The sequence below is a fragment of the Mastigoproctus giganteus genome, chromosome 4 (assembly GCF_048544385.1).
Source record: "Mastigoproctus giganteus isolate SK-2022 chromosome 4, ASM4854438v1, whole genome shotgun sequence".
Classification (NCBI taxonomy): Eukaryota; Metazoa; Arthropoda; class Arachnida; order Uropygi; family Thelyphonidae; genus Mastigoproctus; species Mastigoproctus giganteus.
The window spans coordinates 205,816,426-205,831,806 of NC_143578.1; the positions used below are offsets into that span (position 1 = coordinate 205,816,426).

The 15,381-nt window shown below is 36.5% G+C and overlaps 1 protein-coding gene across 1 annotated transcript in view; it reads left to right on the top strand.

The window, feature by feature from the left end:
* LOC150087340 (ubiquitin carboxyl-terminal hydrolase 20-like) overlaps positions 1–15,381 on the top strand; it is a 561,531-nt gene that overhangs the window by 481,082 nt on the left and 65,068 nt on the right. Inside the window, exons 18-19 of the mRNA XM_090372003.1 lie at positions 4,150–4,252; positions 15,157–15,225. Coding sequence (XP_090228129.1) covers positions 4,150–4,252; positions 15,157–15,225 — 172 coding nt within the window. The remainder of the gene's footprint in view (positions 1–4,149; positions 4,253–15,156; positions 15,226–15,381) is intronic.

Consider the following 15,381-nt stretch of genomic DNA (forward strand, 5'->3'; position numbering starts at 1 on the left):
TCATTTTAGGAAGTATACGAATGGAACAAGTGCAGAAACAAGCAGCAAGATTATTCAGGGATACAAGAGGGTACTCTTTCCAAGGACTTCAGTTTTGAAAATTGCATAGTCTGGCATCCTTACTCTTACTAAGAGAAGACATGTAAATCCAAGTGGTGAATTGCAAGGGTACAAAAGTGCATGCACTTTGAGTGACCATGTTTCCAGCCCTCATGACTAATAAATACAGTCAGTATGTTCTTGTATTCTGTCTATCTGTGAACTCCATTAGTGGTTATTCTCATGTATTCAAACAAATAAATAAATATTTATTTATAAGGGCATTTAAATTTAATGGATGGTTGCATGATATTTGTGTGAAAATTTGCTTTCAGCCAGAGAGTAATTGATTGTTGGAAAATGCTACCATCTGGAATAGGTAGTTTGAATAAATTTAAGGAAAACTTAGACTTATTAGAGGGATTGGACAGGTGAGGTGAGTAGTCTTTTTTTTTTTTTTTTTTTTCTCTTGATGCTGTGTAAGCTTGCTTCCTTGCATCATTTGCCACTACAGTATTTGCAGTATTTATTAAAGATATCAATGAATGTATATCAAGCTTATCATCTAACTTTTCAGATGATAAAAAGGTTGGAAGGGTGGTTAAGGGAGAGGCCGCCGTAGCCTAGTGGTCAGGCGCGCGGGTGCGTAAGTACACGTGCCTTGAGTGACCGGGGTTCAAGCCCGTGACTACTGAATACGGTGCTGTTTCTTGTATTCTGTCTATCTTGTATAAAACTCCTCTGACCGTTTGGTCGTCCCGGAGTATAAACAGAAAATTTATTTATTTTACAACTACTGTTACTATCATTAATAATAATAATAGCAATAATAATTTAGATTCATTTCACCCATATTATAAAGTTGTTTTCTAATTGTTTTGTTTTTGTCAATAAATGACCTTAAATCTGTAAATTTTTGAACAAGCTGATCAGCAAATGATTACCCTCTGACTTATACTCATTACATAGTTTTTTTCTCTTGTCCAAGCTGTCTGTCTGTCCCTTGTTGTAAAACTTGGAGGCATCATCTTTTGACATAAGGCCTATTTTTGCAATATGGGTATGCTAGTTGTAGTTCTGTGACATCTTTCATGCATAAGCTGCAACCATAATGCATCTACAATCTTTAATTTGGGTTTCTTTAAATTACAGCAGGAATCCAACAACCCTTGTGTATCAAATCCTTCTAGATTTTTACCTTTTTTATCCCTATTCTTTTACAGTTGTCTTGCACATACCTTAAACAGGATTTTTTTTTTTTTTTATCTACTGTTCATTATCAAGTCTTTCCAAAGCATCCAACTTAGTTTTTATAGAAACAACTTCTTTTCAACCTTGAAAGTAGTACAGTGGATATAATCACCATACTCCATACAGGGTACTGCTGAATGCCTGGATTCAAATCCAATCAATGATGCAAGGAACTTTTATTTGGTTTTTTCTCATTGTGGCTGAGTTATTCAGTCTCAGGTGAGTGTTGCATGGTTTATTTTCCGGCAAACATCAAACACAAAACAGACAATTTATGGACAATACAGTGACATCTGACAACTTTACATTTTACATTGGCTGCATTGGCATTTAATGTATAGATTTATTCTTTCTTTTCCCAAGCATGTTTTATTAATTTACATAATATTTAATTAAATTACATACTGTAATTACAATAAATAACTGTAATTAGCAAAAGTTGATTAAAAAGACTTCTGCTGCATTCATAAAGCTCTTTTTCTGTTTCAGAATATTTTGTTTGCTGATAAAAAAAAACCTCTGTTTACCACTGCTTTGCACCATCAATTCTTTCTTCTTTTCCTTTCTCTTATACGACTTTCATCATATCATATTTTCTGCCTCTTGAAATTGTTTCCGGTTTTTCATTAACCATGAAAGATCATAACCACATGCCTTTTGTACTTATGTTTAGCAGAGCATATACACAACATCTTAGAGATTTAATTCACTGAGGGGTGCCAAACTTAGAAAGAATCTGCTAATACACAAAGTGGGTTAGTTGATTTCTGTTATAGTAGTAGTAGTAGTAATGGCATGTGATGCAAGAAAACAAGTGTATGAGCTTATGCAGCATCAGCCCAAAAAAAACAAAAAAAAACACACCATTCCCTCCAAATGCCCGTCCAGCTCCTCCTTAAATTTATCTAACCTATCAACCTCTGCAACGACAGATGGAAGTTTGTTCCAGCAATTAACCACCCGCTGGCTAAAGGCAAATTTCCGCACATCTATTCCACATCTGTCTTTTCTTAATTTGAATTTATCCCCCCTTAGGTTCATAATCTGAACAAGTGGAAGGATCCCATCAGAATTCAGCATGCTCAACCCATTCAAGGCCTTATACACCTCAATCAGATCACCGTGCAGGTGTCTATTCTCCAGCCACTTCAATTTGCAGAACTTAAGCCTCTCTTGGTAAGAGGATCCCTTCATTCCCCTCACCAATCTTGGAATCTACATCCTTCCTAAAATGAGGCCTCCAAACCTGTACGCAGTACTCAAGGCACAGCCTGACCATTGCCTTATACAAAGGGACAATCACCTCTTTCTCCCTGCTAGCAAAATTCCTATATATCATTGACAAAACCCCATGACCTGCCCTGGCAGCCTGTCTGCATTGCTCAGAAAACTTCATATTTGACTGCACAATTACTCCCAGGTCTTTTTCATTTTCTACCACCTTAAGTGTAGTACCACACAGTTGGTACGTTTCTCTGGGGTTACTTCTACCCATATGCAGTACTTTGCATTTGTCAAGGTTAAACTTCAGTTGCCACTTCTTAGCCCATCTGCCCAAATTATCTAGATCCTGTTGCAGTAGCACACTGCCATTACTGTCATTAATGACCCTGCCAACCTTTGTATCATCTGCAAACTTCGACACTAAGCCTGATATACCTTCATCAATATCATTGATAAATATACAAAACAACAGTGGACCCAAAACCGAACCCTGTGGGACTCCACTAATAACATTAGTCCACGAAGAGCAGCACCCATTAATTGCCACCCTCTGTCTTCTCCCACTCAACCATCCTTTTATCCATTGTAGCAACTTACCCTTAATACCATTCTGCTCCAATTTGTACAATAGTCTTCCATGTGCAACAGTGTCAAAAGCTTTCTTGAAATCCAAATATATGATATCAAAATTATTTTTTGCATCCAGTTCCTTTGTAACCACATCATGAATAAGAGAAGGTGACAAAGAATGTGCCCTATTAACTTTCATTTCCACTGAGCAGTAAATAATATTGGTTTTGTTATCTGTCTGTTTCATTTCATCAAAAATCACATAATCTCAATATTTGAATGAATTGCATGCATTGCTAGGAAACAACGGTGTTCATTTTTCCGAAAGAGAGAATCTAACTTTGTAAGAAGCACAACATTCTAAGCCAGGTTTCACTTTCCAATAAATATCACTAATTAAAAAAAATACATGGTTTGGCCTGTCTGGCCATAGCCTAAAAAGCTGAAAATAAATAAAAATGCTGAAATTAAAAACTGTTAGTAAAAACACTAAATTCAATAAAACTTAGTAAAAATGCTAATAGGTTTTTATTAGCCCATCTGGTTGTAGGCTTAGGAGAAATATGAAGCTTCACATTAAATTAATAAGTTTTGGCCGCATTAACAAATCCACAAAATAAATTAATTGATGGATATTTTTTTTCTGAAAAAAACATAAGGTTATTCAAGAAAATATGGTATAAATATGATGTAAACATGGAAAAAATAAAACCAGTACCAGAAAGCACAGAACAATAGGATTTATCATTTGCTTTTAAAACAATTTTACTTTCTTCAAATTTTTCAATTTCAGACTTATGTGAAAGATAATTATTTTATCTTGAGATAGTATTAGATGTACTAAATTTAAACATTGTTTGAAATGAACAGCGTCAAATGGAAGAGCTGGGCTAAGGTTGAAAATTAGGAGTAGTTCATGAAATGTTTAATGAAGGATTAAACATTTCATAAATTAAGTTATCTTAATGTTAAGAAAGTGAGATTTTCTCTTTTAACATTTGAGTGAAGTAATAATAAATAATTGTGTATATGTACCGTTAATAATTGTGGTTTTTCCTCTCTCAGTTAAACAAAGAATTTCAAGCACAAGACAGTCCACTTATTGTCTATGGTATAAGCATGAATTGGTTTAAACACTGGGAAAATTTTGTAAGAAGTAAAGAAAATGGTAAGCTTTAAAAGTTGAATGATTAAGTAAAAATTTGTGTTGCCCTTTACAACTTACGCTATGTCTACTACACTACTGTTCAAAAAAAAAGTACCTTGATATCTGTTTTCATATTCCATTAGACCTGCCTGGATAAAAAAGTGACTCAGTCCGAAGCATGATGAAGACATATAAGCTCAGACATAGATTATATGTCTTCATCATGATTCTGTGTGCTACAATTGAGAACAATTAAGCCATTTACTTGTTCTCATCATGGCAAATAGATTCAAGCTGATTGATTTGAGAAGAGATGTTATTGTTGGATGTCACATTTCTGGCTTGTTAATTCATATATTTCCTGACATCCTACACCATCCAACATCAACTGTCAGTGATGCACTACCTCCAGAACTACTCAGGAAGACAACAGAAGTTGATTTGTCATAATACTTTCAAACCATAAAATGTACCATCAAAAGTATGAAAATCTCATGAGACATCCCTGCAAAACATCAACATTTAAAACGTTGTACATAAGCCAACTGTTGATTGCAGTTTCATGAACTGCAATCAACAGTCTGACCTTTCATGGTATAATAAATGCTATTGTGGTCCAAAAAATATTGGGAACCAGTTGTGTGGAGTGACAAATCTCATTACATCCTGTTCTGATGTAATGGCTAGATGTGAAGGATTACTGGAAAATGCTGCTGGATTGCACTATATGAACAACAAAGTTCAGAGAAAGGTAGGGGATGTAGTTTGTGTGGGCAACCATGAATGCTGAAACCCATATTAACATTTTGGACAATTACATGCTCCCTACGATGTGTCAGTTCTTTGGTATAGTTCATGGACATCAGTGTTCAAAAGTTGAAATGGCTGGCAGAGTTCTGATTTGAATCCTGAGAGCCAACCCAACAAAGTCCCACAAGGAACAGCATCATATGGAAAAGTTAAGCTAATATTGAAAATTAGGAGTAGTCCATGGTGATTGCTTAGGAGGGTAGAGTTGCTTGTGAGTAGCAGCAGCATCACTGTGAAACAAAAAAAATTCCATATAATTTTTTGGAAGGTAGTGTTTATTAGATACTGTTTTTGTTTTTATTGAAAAATTTAATTTTTAGCTTTTTTGCTGATGTGAAAGAAATGCATTCTTTGTTGTTTTTAGATATTAAATGTGGTAAGGTGTTACTGATTTCTTCCACATAAGTAATACAATAATACATTGTTTGATGTTGAAATCTTAATAATGTTTCTTGTTAAACATAGTAGTTTTAAAATCCTTATTTTTAGAAATTGTTATAGTTTAAGCAACAAGAGAAAATCATTATTTGTACTTGCCGTAGTAAACGAAATGTGAAATAATCCGTTATTATTGTGGTTATAGCACTGAATAATTTATCGCATACTTGTAAGCTAAAGAAAGCATGCTCTCTTGGCTAAGGGATTTACAATTAAACTGAGTATACAATGCCACTAATTCAGTTCATGCTTGTAACAGTGCATTCATGTGGACACTTAGAATGTAAACAGTTGGAGAAGAACCTTTAACTGTCAAAAAAGGCAGCACTGTAATTTGATTTAAATATTAAGTTTATAGTTAAATGAGTGAAATTTGTAACTTTACCTCTGTGCTAGAAACTTGAAGTTTATAATGGGTATTGCACAGTGTGCCAATTGGTAAACGAGACTGATGTTATGAGAAGAGTGCTGGTGCTGCCATCTAGAAGTAAACATGAAGTGAAGAGCACTGCAGTCAAGGTCATCAGAAATTGCTGCCATTTCAGAAGTAGTGTGAACTGAACTGCGTGTCTTTCCTGTATCTAGGTTGTGGAAGGACAATGGAACAAAGAACAAACATCAGGTCTTGTGTTTGACTGGGCAGAAGTGCCACGGAAACATTTCAAATGATGAAGCAAGCATATGGAGAGAACGGTCTGTTTCGTGCATATGTGTTCAAGAGTCATAAACATTTCACCTGTGGAAGAGAATTGCTCGAAGATGATAAACATCTAGGCCCAGCAAAAACAATTCAAACACCAGAGTTTTTGAAAAGGTGTGGAAAATCATTACCTGATGTGCAGTGCCCTGAATGATTTCAGAGGATCTGTGTGTTAATAAGGAAACCATATGACAAATAACCCAGGATTTGAAGAAAATTAAAGTCTGTGTGTGTGTGTGTGGTTTGTTCCACATTGGTTAACAGAAGACCAATGACAGGTGCAAGTTGAGCACTGCAGAGAACTCAGTGAGGACACTGTAAGCAAATCCAAATTCCTGAATTCAGTCGTTACAGGTGACAAGATATGGTGTTTTCAATATGATCTCATGACAAGGTGTGGAGTGGAAGTCAGCAAACTCTCCCAAAGCCAAAAAAGTTCATCAAGAAAGATCAAATATCAAAACATGCTTTTCACTTTCTATAATAGCAATGGAATTGTGGCCACTGTGTTCAGTGGCCAAATGTGTTCTGAAATGTTTGTTGCAGAGAATCTGTCATATGTGGCCCCAGTATGGAGAAGATGGCAGTTAGTTCCTCTTTCACGACAATGCACCAAACCACAAGGCTTTAATTGTTTGGAGTTTTTGGCAAGCAAAAAAGTCTGCATATACTGTCACACCCACCATATTCACCAGACTTAGCCTTATGTGACTTCTTTTCATTCTCGAAGCACCACTGAAAGGCCGTTATATTTATGATGTCGATACCATTCAAAGAGTTGTGACGAGAACATTGTACCAGTCACTGCCTTCCACCAGTCATTCAAGTAGCTTTATGATCATTACATGCAGTGTGTGGGCATGGGAGGAAGTTACTCTAAATAAACCAAGGTTCGTTTACTCATGCATGGCATCATTTTTTCTAGCATCAGTCTCGTTTTCCAGTTGCTACACTGTGTATGTTATTGTAATGACTTAAGTAAAAGTTAGAAAAATTAAATTCCTGTTGAAAAGACCCAGCAGAATGCATTCAGCGTCATTTGTTTAGAAATGGTTCTAATAGTATGTAGTAAGATGCTGCACAATTCATAAATAAAATTGTTTTACACATATATGATTTCAGTATATAAAGAAATAGAACCAAAAAAAAAAAAAAGTATGTTAATTTATTTATTTTCTAAAGTGCAATGATTTACAAACAATTTTGCACTGTGAAGAATACAAGAGTTAATGCATGTAAACAGCCTAGTAGACATTCATTCTTTCCTCAAGTCTAAGCTCATGACATTGACAGCTGCTTTCATCAGTTATAAGCAAGCAGCAGTTTTAGCTGCTTGCTTATCACTGATGAAATTATTCTATGAGAACTTGCCTTCTTAATGTTGAAGCACTGTATTTTAATGGGAAATTTGTAGTATAGGATGTCCAAGATTGAGGTATTATTGTTTTCATAAAATACTGTTGCAGCTGTCTTGATAATCAGTATCTGATTAAAGAAAGGTTAAATAAGAAATTTTGTAATTACTCCTGTTTCTGTAAAATAAGCTGTTTATTTCACAAATGAGAATAACTTTTCTGAACTTAATCAGTTTTGTTTCTCAGTTGAATCTGATTAAGGAGAACAAACCAAGGAGTATAAACCAATTAACCAATCTTGTAGTGACTTTCGAGTGTCTTGCAACCATAGATTTTAGATATTACATGACACTACACAGCCATTACATTGAATTGGAAATTCTTTTATTATAAATAATTATAACCTGCAGATCCCATTTTTTTCATCACATATGATTTGGTAAACCGATTAGTTGGTTTTTTAAGTTTAGTGTAGTATAATTAAAAATACTACACTAAACTTATATCCTAATGCAGCAATAGCACTATGCACCAGTTATGCTATGAGTTTATGTTATTGAATATACATATATATTTCAATATCTAGCTTACAGTATATGTTTTTTTTATCTGTTACCAAGTTTATGTTATATGTATATATATATTTTTTTTTTTTTATGAAAACCCCAAACACGAGAGGTGTAGAACCTATAGTACTTAGTACCGTGCTTGAGTTGGAGGTTGAGAAGGCGAAAGAAAATATTTGTTGACATTAGACTTGAACTTCTGTAGACTAAAATTTTCAGGAAATACATATGAAGGAAGGTTGTTCCAGAAAGCGCAGTTGAATGATTGTTATATGAATTCTGTATCTCCTATCAAGTTTAAGTTATATGTATTATGCTATATCTTGATAACTTTACATTTGTAAATTTTAAATAGTTAATAATAGATAATAAATTTAATTATCTATTTCCAACCTACGTGATTCGAACTCTTGCCCGACCTATTTGCAATACCATATCTACATGAAATCACCAATACTAAAAACTGTATGGATATTCATGTCGTACATTACAGCTTATGTGATAAAGTTATTCAGACACATTTGTAATGCTATAAATTATGGTTTATAAGCCTCTTCTGATTACACTGCTACAAAGCTATATAGAAACCTCCAGTATCTGCTATATCAATAATAAAACAATGGCAAAAGAATTCAAGCGCTCCCATACAACACAATGCCAGCAGAAGTTGGCTGTAGTTTTTTTAAGTAATTACAAGCGCCAAGTAAAGAACAAATATACTAAATTAATCAGGAAGTCACAAACAAATGCTACACTACTAAATTTAAATCAAAAGTAGGAGAAAAACAATAATTTCAAATCAATAAATAAAGTTACACTTAGCAGCTCCCAGAAAAACATGTAGTTTTTTTGGGAGCACTTAACCTTGTTAACAGAATGAGCAGTGCAGTGCAGACATGCTTCCAGGACAGCTCATTGGGTTTTGTCTATGATATACAGAAACTTTGTTAGAAGCAATAAGGAGGTGATTATCTCTTTGTATAAGGCCATTGTTAGGCCTCATCTTGAGTACTGTATACAGGTCTGGAGGCCTCAGTTTTGGAAGGATATAGATCTGCTGGAACAGGTGCAGAGAAGGGCAATCAGATTGGTGAAGGGAACAAAAGGGTGCTTTTACCTAGAGCATTAGTTCTGGGTAAGGCTTCAATTCTGCAAACTGCAGTGTCTCTGGCAAATTGAGACTAAGCACCTGATTGAGATGTTTAAAGCCTTGAATGGAGTAAGCTGAATGTTAATGGTATTTTTCCACTTGCTGAGACTACACACGAGGGAGTATAAGCCGACCGGGCTAACCGGGTGGGTAAAGTGCCTGCCTGGCAACCCAAAGGTCACGGGTTCGAATCCCGCCTCAGGCTTGGATCAGAGTAGAAATTGCAAAAATCTTGGGAGGTGCAATATGGCTACAGAAGACAATACGGCAACAATTAACAAAAAAAAAAAAAAAAAAAGAGGGAGTATAAATTCAAGTTGAGAAAGGATAGTTGCAGATAGATGTGTGTAAGTTTGCCTTCAGCCAGTAGGTTGTTGATTGTTGGAACAGGCTTCCATCTGTTGTGGGAGTGGATAGGTTGAATAAATTCAAGGGATTACTAGACAAATTCTTGGAGGATATGGATTGGTGAATTTTTTTTTTTTTACTGATGGTATATATGCTTGCATTTGTGGCATTTGCCAAAAAAAAAAAAAAAACTTGATTTCACTTTCAGGTTGGTTCTTAGGAGGAGATAAAAGCTTGTGGAGGATACAAGAAATAACAATTTTAAATAAAAGTTAATATATATAATTTTTTAAACTTTTAATTTGTTTACAAATAATATATTAAACTTTCTAAACAGTTATTTTTTTAACAGCATCTAAGCTTTTCACTTGTATATCCATATTGCTTATTTTGTATGTGGAAGTGTAAAGCGTGTTTGGTGTCAAGCGGCACCAGAGGTTCCCTCATTTCTGCATTGCTTGCATTGTGATGGGTGTGCCAGTTTGCTGGAAATGCCAGAGATTTAAAAGTGTATGGATATTGTACACAAGTAGTGTTGTGTACTGTTGTTCATCTGGTCATTTAGCCACTGAACCCCTGCTGAGGCCCAACGTTGTCCCACTTTTGCCCCGTGGAGGTAGACCAGGTACACCAGTACTATAATTATTTACTCTGGCAGGTCCTGCCACCTAATTTCCTGAGATTTCAGTGGCTAGGACCTAAAAAAAAAAAAAAAAAATTCATTTAATTAGTTTTATTTCAATTGCAAAGGGTAATGTCGCTTGAATAGGAAAGGCCTAGAATATGGGCGAAAGTTAATTTGAACGTATTTAAATTTAGTTGTGTGGGGCATTTGCTTGCATTAAGACAGAGGGGGAGAAGACTGGAGGGAAAAGACAGAAATATGGGGGCAATAGAGAAGGTATCCCCCCAAGGAAGTCAGTGGGGCAGGCCCATGCCCTACCAGGAGGGAAAAGGGGATCAGTGAGGAGGAGAGGAGACGGAAAAGACCCCATCCCCTCCCCCACCCCGCCAGGGAGAGGGAATGAAAGTGGCCAGGCAAGGTGCCTGGTCCAGATCACCAGGTAGCGTGTTTGCAGCAATGTGCTGTGGGATCGAGGATAGCTAGTGCAGGGGGTATTTCTGCACTCAAATTAAGCTCCGCCAGGATGTTGAGGCATAGGACACAATCCCGTCCAGGTTTGGTTGTCGCAGTCAATATGTTTTTCTTTCTTTCCTTCAAAGCATTTCTCTCTTACTTCTTTCCCTTTTCCTTTCTTTTCCATTTATTTTCTTGTTCTCTCCTCTCCTCTGGTTCTTGTAGTGTACTGTCTCTTAAGAGTTTGGAGGATTTGGACTGATCATTGTGGGCTTTTGTAGACTTGCTGAGAAGCCATGCCAGTAGCTTTACGAGGTGTCAGTCTGTGGTTCTATGGTCGTGGAAGAGTTTTTTTGTCTTGAAAAGAGCTCCTGCGCAAAGAGTGCAAAGGCACTGTAGTGTTCCTCATTTTGCAACGCGAGCTGTTCTTGGTTCCTGAGTGTGAACTGGGTCTTTGTTACGAGGATGCAATGCAGGTTCTCGTAGGTAGGACATTCGTGTATGAGGTGGTCCCAGGTTTCTTCCTCTCTGCAATGACACTGTAATGAATCTGACAGACCAAAGTCATAGAGTTTCCCCTGAAGGACCCATGTCCCATGAGGAGAAAGGTGGTATGAAGGCCTGGAGCGAACCACGCAGGTTGGCTTGGGTATATCCGATGTACATCTGGGAAAAATTTCAGTGTTATGGCTCCTTTGGGGGAGTCGGACCATTGGGCCTACCAGATCTGCAACAGGTGTGTCGTTAGACACCTCTTTTCAGCACTTGTGTTGTATGTTGGACCAGTGGTGAAGCCAATGCAGGTGGCCGCTCTCCCTTTGGACAGTGGGTAAAGCAGCCAATAGCACACAATTTCCAGGTTCAGGGGAAGGGATCCAACTAGGACCTGGAGCGTGTGGGTGCTAACCATACAACACGCTCTGGAGATAGTCAGGAGGACAGAGCGCTGTATGTTGTCTAGTTTTCTCCTGTTTACTGCAGTGATTGCTTTGTTGTACCATAAACCTGCAGCATATGACAGAGCCAGGATGAAAATAACATTGTAGAAAAGGGAGAGTATCCTCTTCTTCAAACCCCAGTCCCTTCTGGTAACTCTGGAAATCATAGTGGAGCAATTCCTGATTTTGGTACATAGGTAATTGAGATGTGGGGTGAATGACATGTTCTTATCCAGGACTATCCTGAGTTATTTTAATTCCATTTTTAGCTTTACGGTTGTTCTGTGGATTTTTATCTGTGGGGGGCCTCCTAATATCCAGAGAACCCCTCAAGAGGATTGAACTCGTTTTTTCCGGCGAAATTCTGAGCTGGTTCTCTTGGGTCCAGTGCAGCAGTGTTGAGATGGCTCGATTTGCCGTTGCTTCCATTTGGGCTCTGCTGGTTGCCTCAAGCATCATTATCAAGTCTTCAGCGTAGGCTTGCGTTTTTACTGTGTTCAGGTCAAAGTTTAAGAACTCATCAAGGACCAGATTCCACAGAAGGGGTCCCAGGACAGAGCACTGCGGGCAATCCCTAAAGACTGGTCGCAACACCTGGCAGTACGGAGCACTGACGTTGACTTTTCTATTTGCTAAGTAGGTCTGAATGCATTGGTATAAGTTGATGGGTATGTTTACCTTCTTGAGCCTGCCGAGGACGCTTGGCCACCATAGCAAGTCAAACGCCCCAGCAAAATCTATTGAGATTATTAGGAAATACTTGCTGGTGCAGGTATGTGCTTCATTTATTATGTTTTCCAGAGCACCCTTTTCTAAAACTGTATTGGTTCGGAGAGGAGAGCCCTGCACCAATGTAATGGGTTTTAATCTTTTGATAGAGCAGTTGTTCGAAAGTCTTGCTGAGCACCGAGAGCAGTGCAATCGGATCCCGGAAGGTCTTGTTGCTTTTTTTTTGGTTTCTTCATTACGAGTCTCTCTTGCTGACCTCCAATCAGTGGGGAAGTAGCCCTCTGTGAGGCAGTGGCTAAATAAGTTCAGGATTGTGTCAGGGATATATTTGACCGTCTTTTTGATGACTTCAGGTTCCAGTAAGTCTTCACCAGGTGATTTCCTGTTTGCTGCAATTTCAAGTGAAGGCTCCTTCAACATGTGAGGAGTTGTAGTCAGCGTTCTCTTGTGGGAGTGTGTGCTCACAAGCCAGATTGCATTTTTGTGCAAGCAAAAAACCTGGAATAACTCATGGGGGAACTCTATTCCCTCCACCTGATATTGGCTGACTGTAGCTTCTATTGAAGAGGACTCTAGAAATTCTTCCAGTGATCATCATCAATGGGAATCAAATCTGGACTTCTCCAAATGAGTAGCAGATAGTGATTATCTTCTATGGCAGCTTTGCTAGTATGACTAAGCTACCATAGAGGATTATCTAAACCAGTGATTCTCAACAGGGGCCATGCCATATTTCAGAGGGGCCACAGATAAAAGTTGTAAAATTGGGGGCCATGGAAATTGTTAAGTGGGCCACAAAAAGCTCACTTCTAAAATAAAATTATTACTAATAAAAAAAAGAAATAAAAATATGAACTGATCAGTACATATAATAATTTAAACCATAACCTCAGATCTGGAAATTCCAACTACTGGTAAATAGGGACTCGTGACTCAGCCCCCGCCTTCTCGGAGCAAGCAAAGCCCTAACAAAATGGTTAACTGGATTCCTGGATAAATGATTTCTTATTTTTCTAAATATCTCCCACTCCTCTCATGAATTTTACCATCACCTTTTCAGTAAATTTCAGGTATTCTTCAGTTCAGTATTCATGTTTGGAGGAAGATATTTTTCTGTACAAGTTCTATTATTGCAGCAGTTCCCTACTTTGGAGTTAATGCAATTTCCTTCATTGGCCACTCTTGACACAAATTTGCAAGATGATGATCTTTTTTGTATGTATTGAGCATTTGAGGAATTTGTATAATGATATGCAATTTCGTTTCAGCGACCTGCTAAAGATGACTATCCCAGACTGGGTGGTGGATCCATTTGAGGTAAATGCAGTTGATGTTGACATCGTATTACAAGAATGTCTCATTGAACTGCAAAGTGATATAACAGCCCAAGCTAGATTCAAAAATGACAAACATTTCTGGATAAGCAGTGAAATTGCAAATAACTTTCCACAGCTTTGGGAGAAGGCAAAATTGTTTTTTATCGGATTTCCCACTTCATATCTTGTTGAATCTGGATTTAGTCGAGTTCTTCATCTGCTATCAAAAGCTCGTAACCGTCTTGATATTGTGAAGAGAGGTGATCTTTGATTATCTCTAACAACGCTGTAACCAGGATATACAAAAACTTGATTGTTCTTATCAGCCACAAGGATCTCACTAAACTAAGGGACAATAATATGATTGTGATATTTTTTGTTAGGAGCATAATTATATTTTTAATAAACAAAATATTATATGAGTAAAAATTCTATTATAAATATTGTAGTTAATAAACTCCTTTTTTATTATTATTATTCCTTATATTATAAACAAATAATACATGTATAAATAAAAAGTGCAGTTGATAAAGTACATATTTATTATAATTAAACAATATGAGGGATGGGGCCACAGAGGTGAATTAAACTTAAAAGTGGGCCACGAGCAAAAAAAAAAAAAAAGGTTGAGAACCACTGATCTAAATCTAAACCACTAGTGTGCAAACTGTGGTCCACTGACCCCGAGAGGTCCATGGTAGGTGGACTCTCTGCTCAATATATGTGCCATGAAAAAGATAAGTAATTGTGCATCAAGTAAGACTTGGTTGGTTAGAAATATTTTATTTTTCAGGTCTACCAGTAAAGCTAGGAATCAAAAGGAGCCTGGGGCTGAAAAGTTTGTGACACTGATCTAGACAGAAAAAAAAATGGGCAGAAACTATGAGAAATAACTCCAGGTATGGCTGGGCCATGCTTATACACATAAGCTTCACTCTAATATTGTGCACTAAAATTTTTTAAAAAATTACTACATACCTAACTTGGACTGCTAACATTTTAGCAGCTTTTTGTTATGCTTTTAGTATAACAAAAGAAGCACACATGCAGGAATGAGAGCTTCTTAGAATATCCTCTGCTGGTGCTAAAAAAAATTAAGTTACTGGAGGCTCTAATGATAATATGGAACTATCGGCTATTCTAGGATCATATTACAGCTCACTTTAACTATCTGCCAAATATTAATAATATATATTTATTATATTAATTAATATTAATTTGTGAAATAAAAATTTTAATATATCTGTCAAACTGATATAGCAGATAAGAAAAAAACACAATTTAATCAGAAATAGATAACCAGTTTTTCATGCAACTTCTGAATTGCATTACTGCATAATAACTTAATTGCATCAAATTTTAAGAATTATGTAGTGTCTTTTCGGTTCACATTGTGTTTTCTTCTTTAATTTCAGAAAATTGATTTTTATCCCCTCATAACATTATACTGTATTTTTATGTGCATAATTATATTTTAAACACATTGTTTGATTTCAGATCCTCCAGGTCCTATTGACAATAGCACAGTTTGTTTTATTAAAGGGAATATAGCAATTTTAAAGCATGGTAAGTTTTTATTTTATTTTTTATTATTATTATTTATTTTTTATTTTTTATTTGTTATATAAACTAACATTCTGAATACTGGTACTATGAATCATTCTGAATTCTGGTACTATGAATCATTCTGAATACTGGTGCTATGAAGTTGTAAAACCCTTC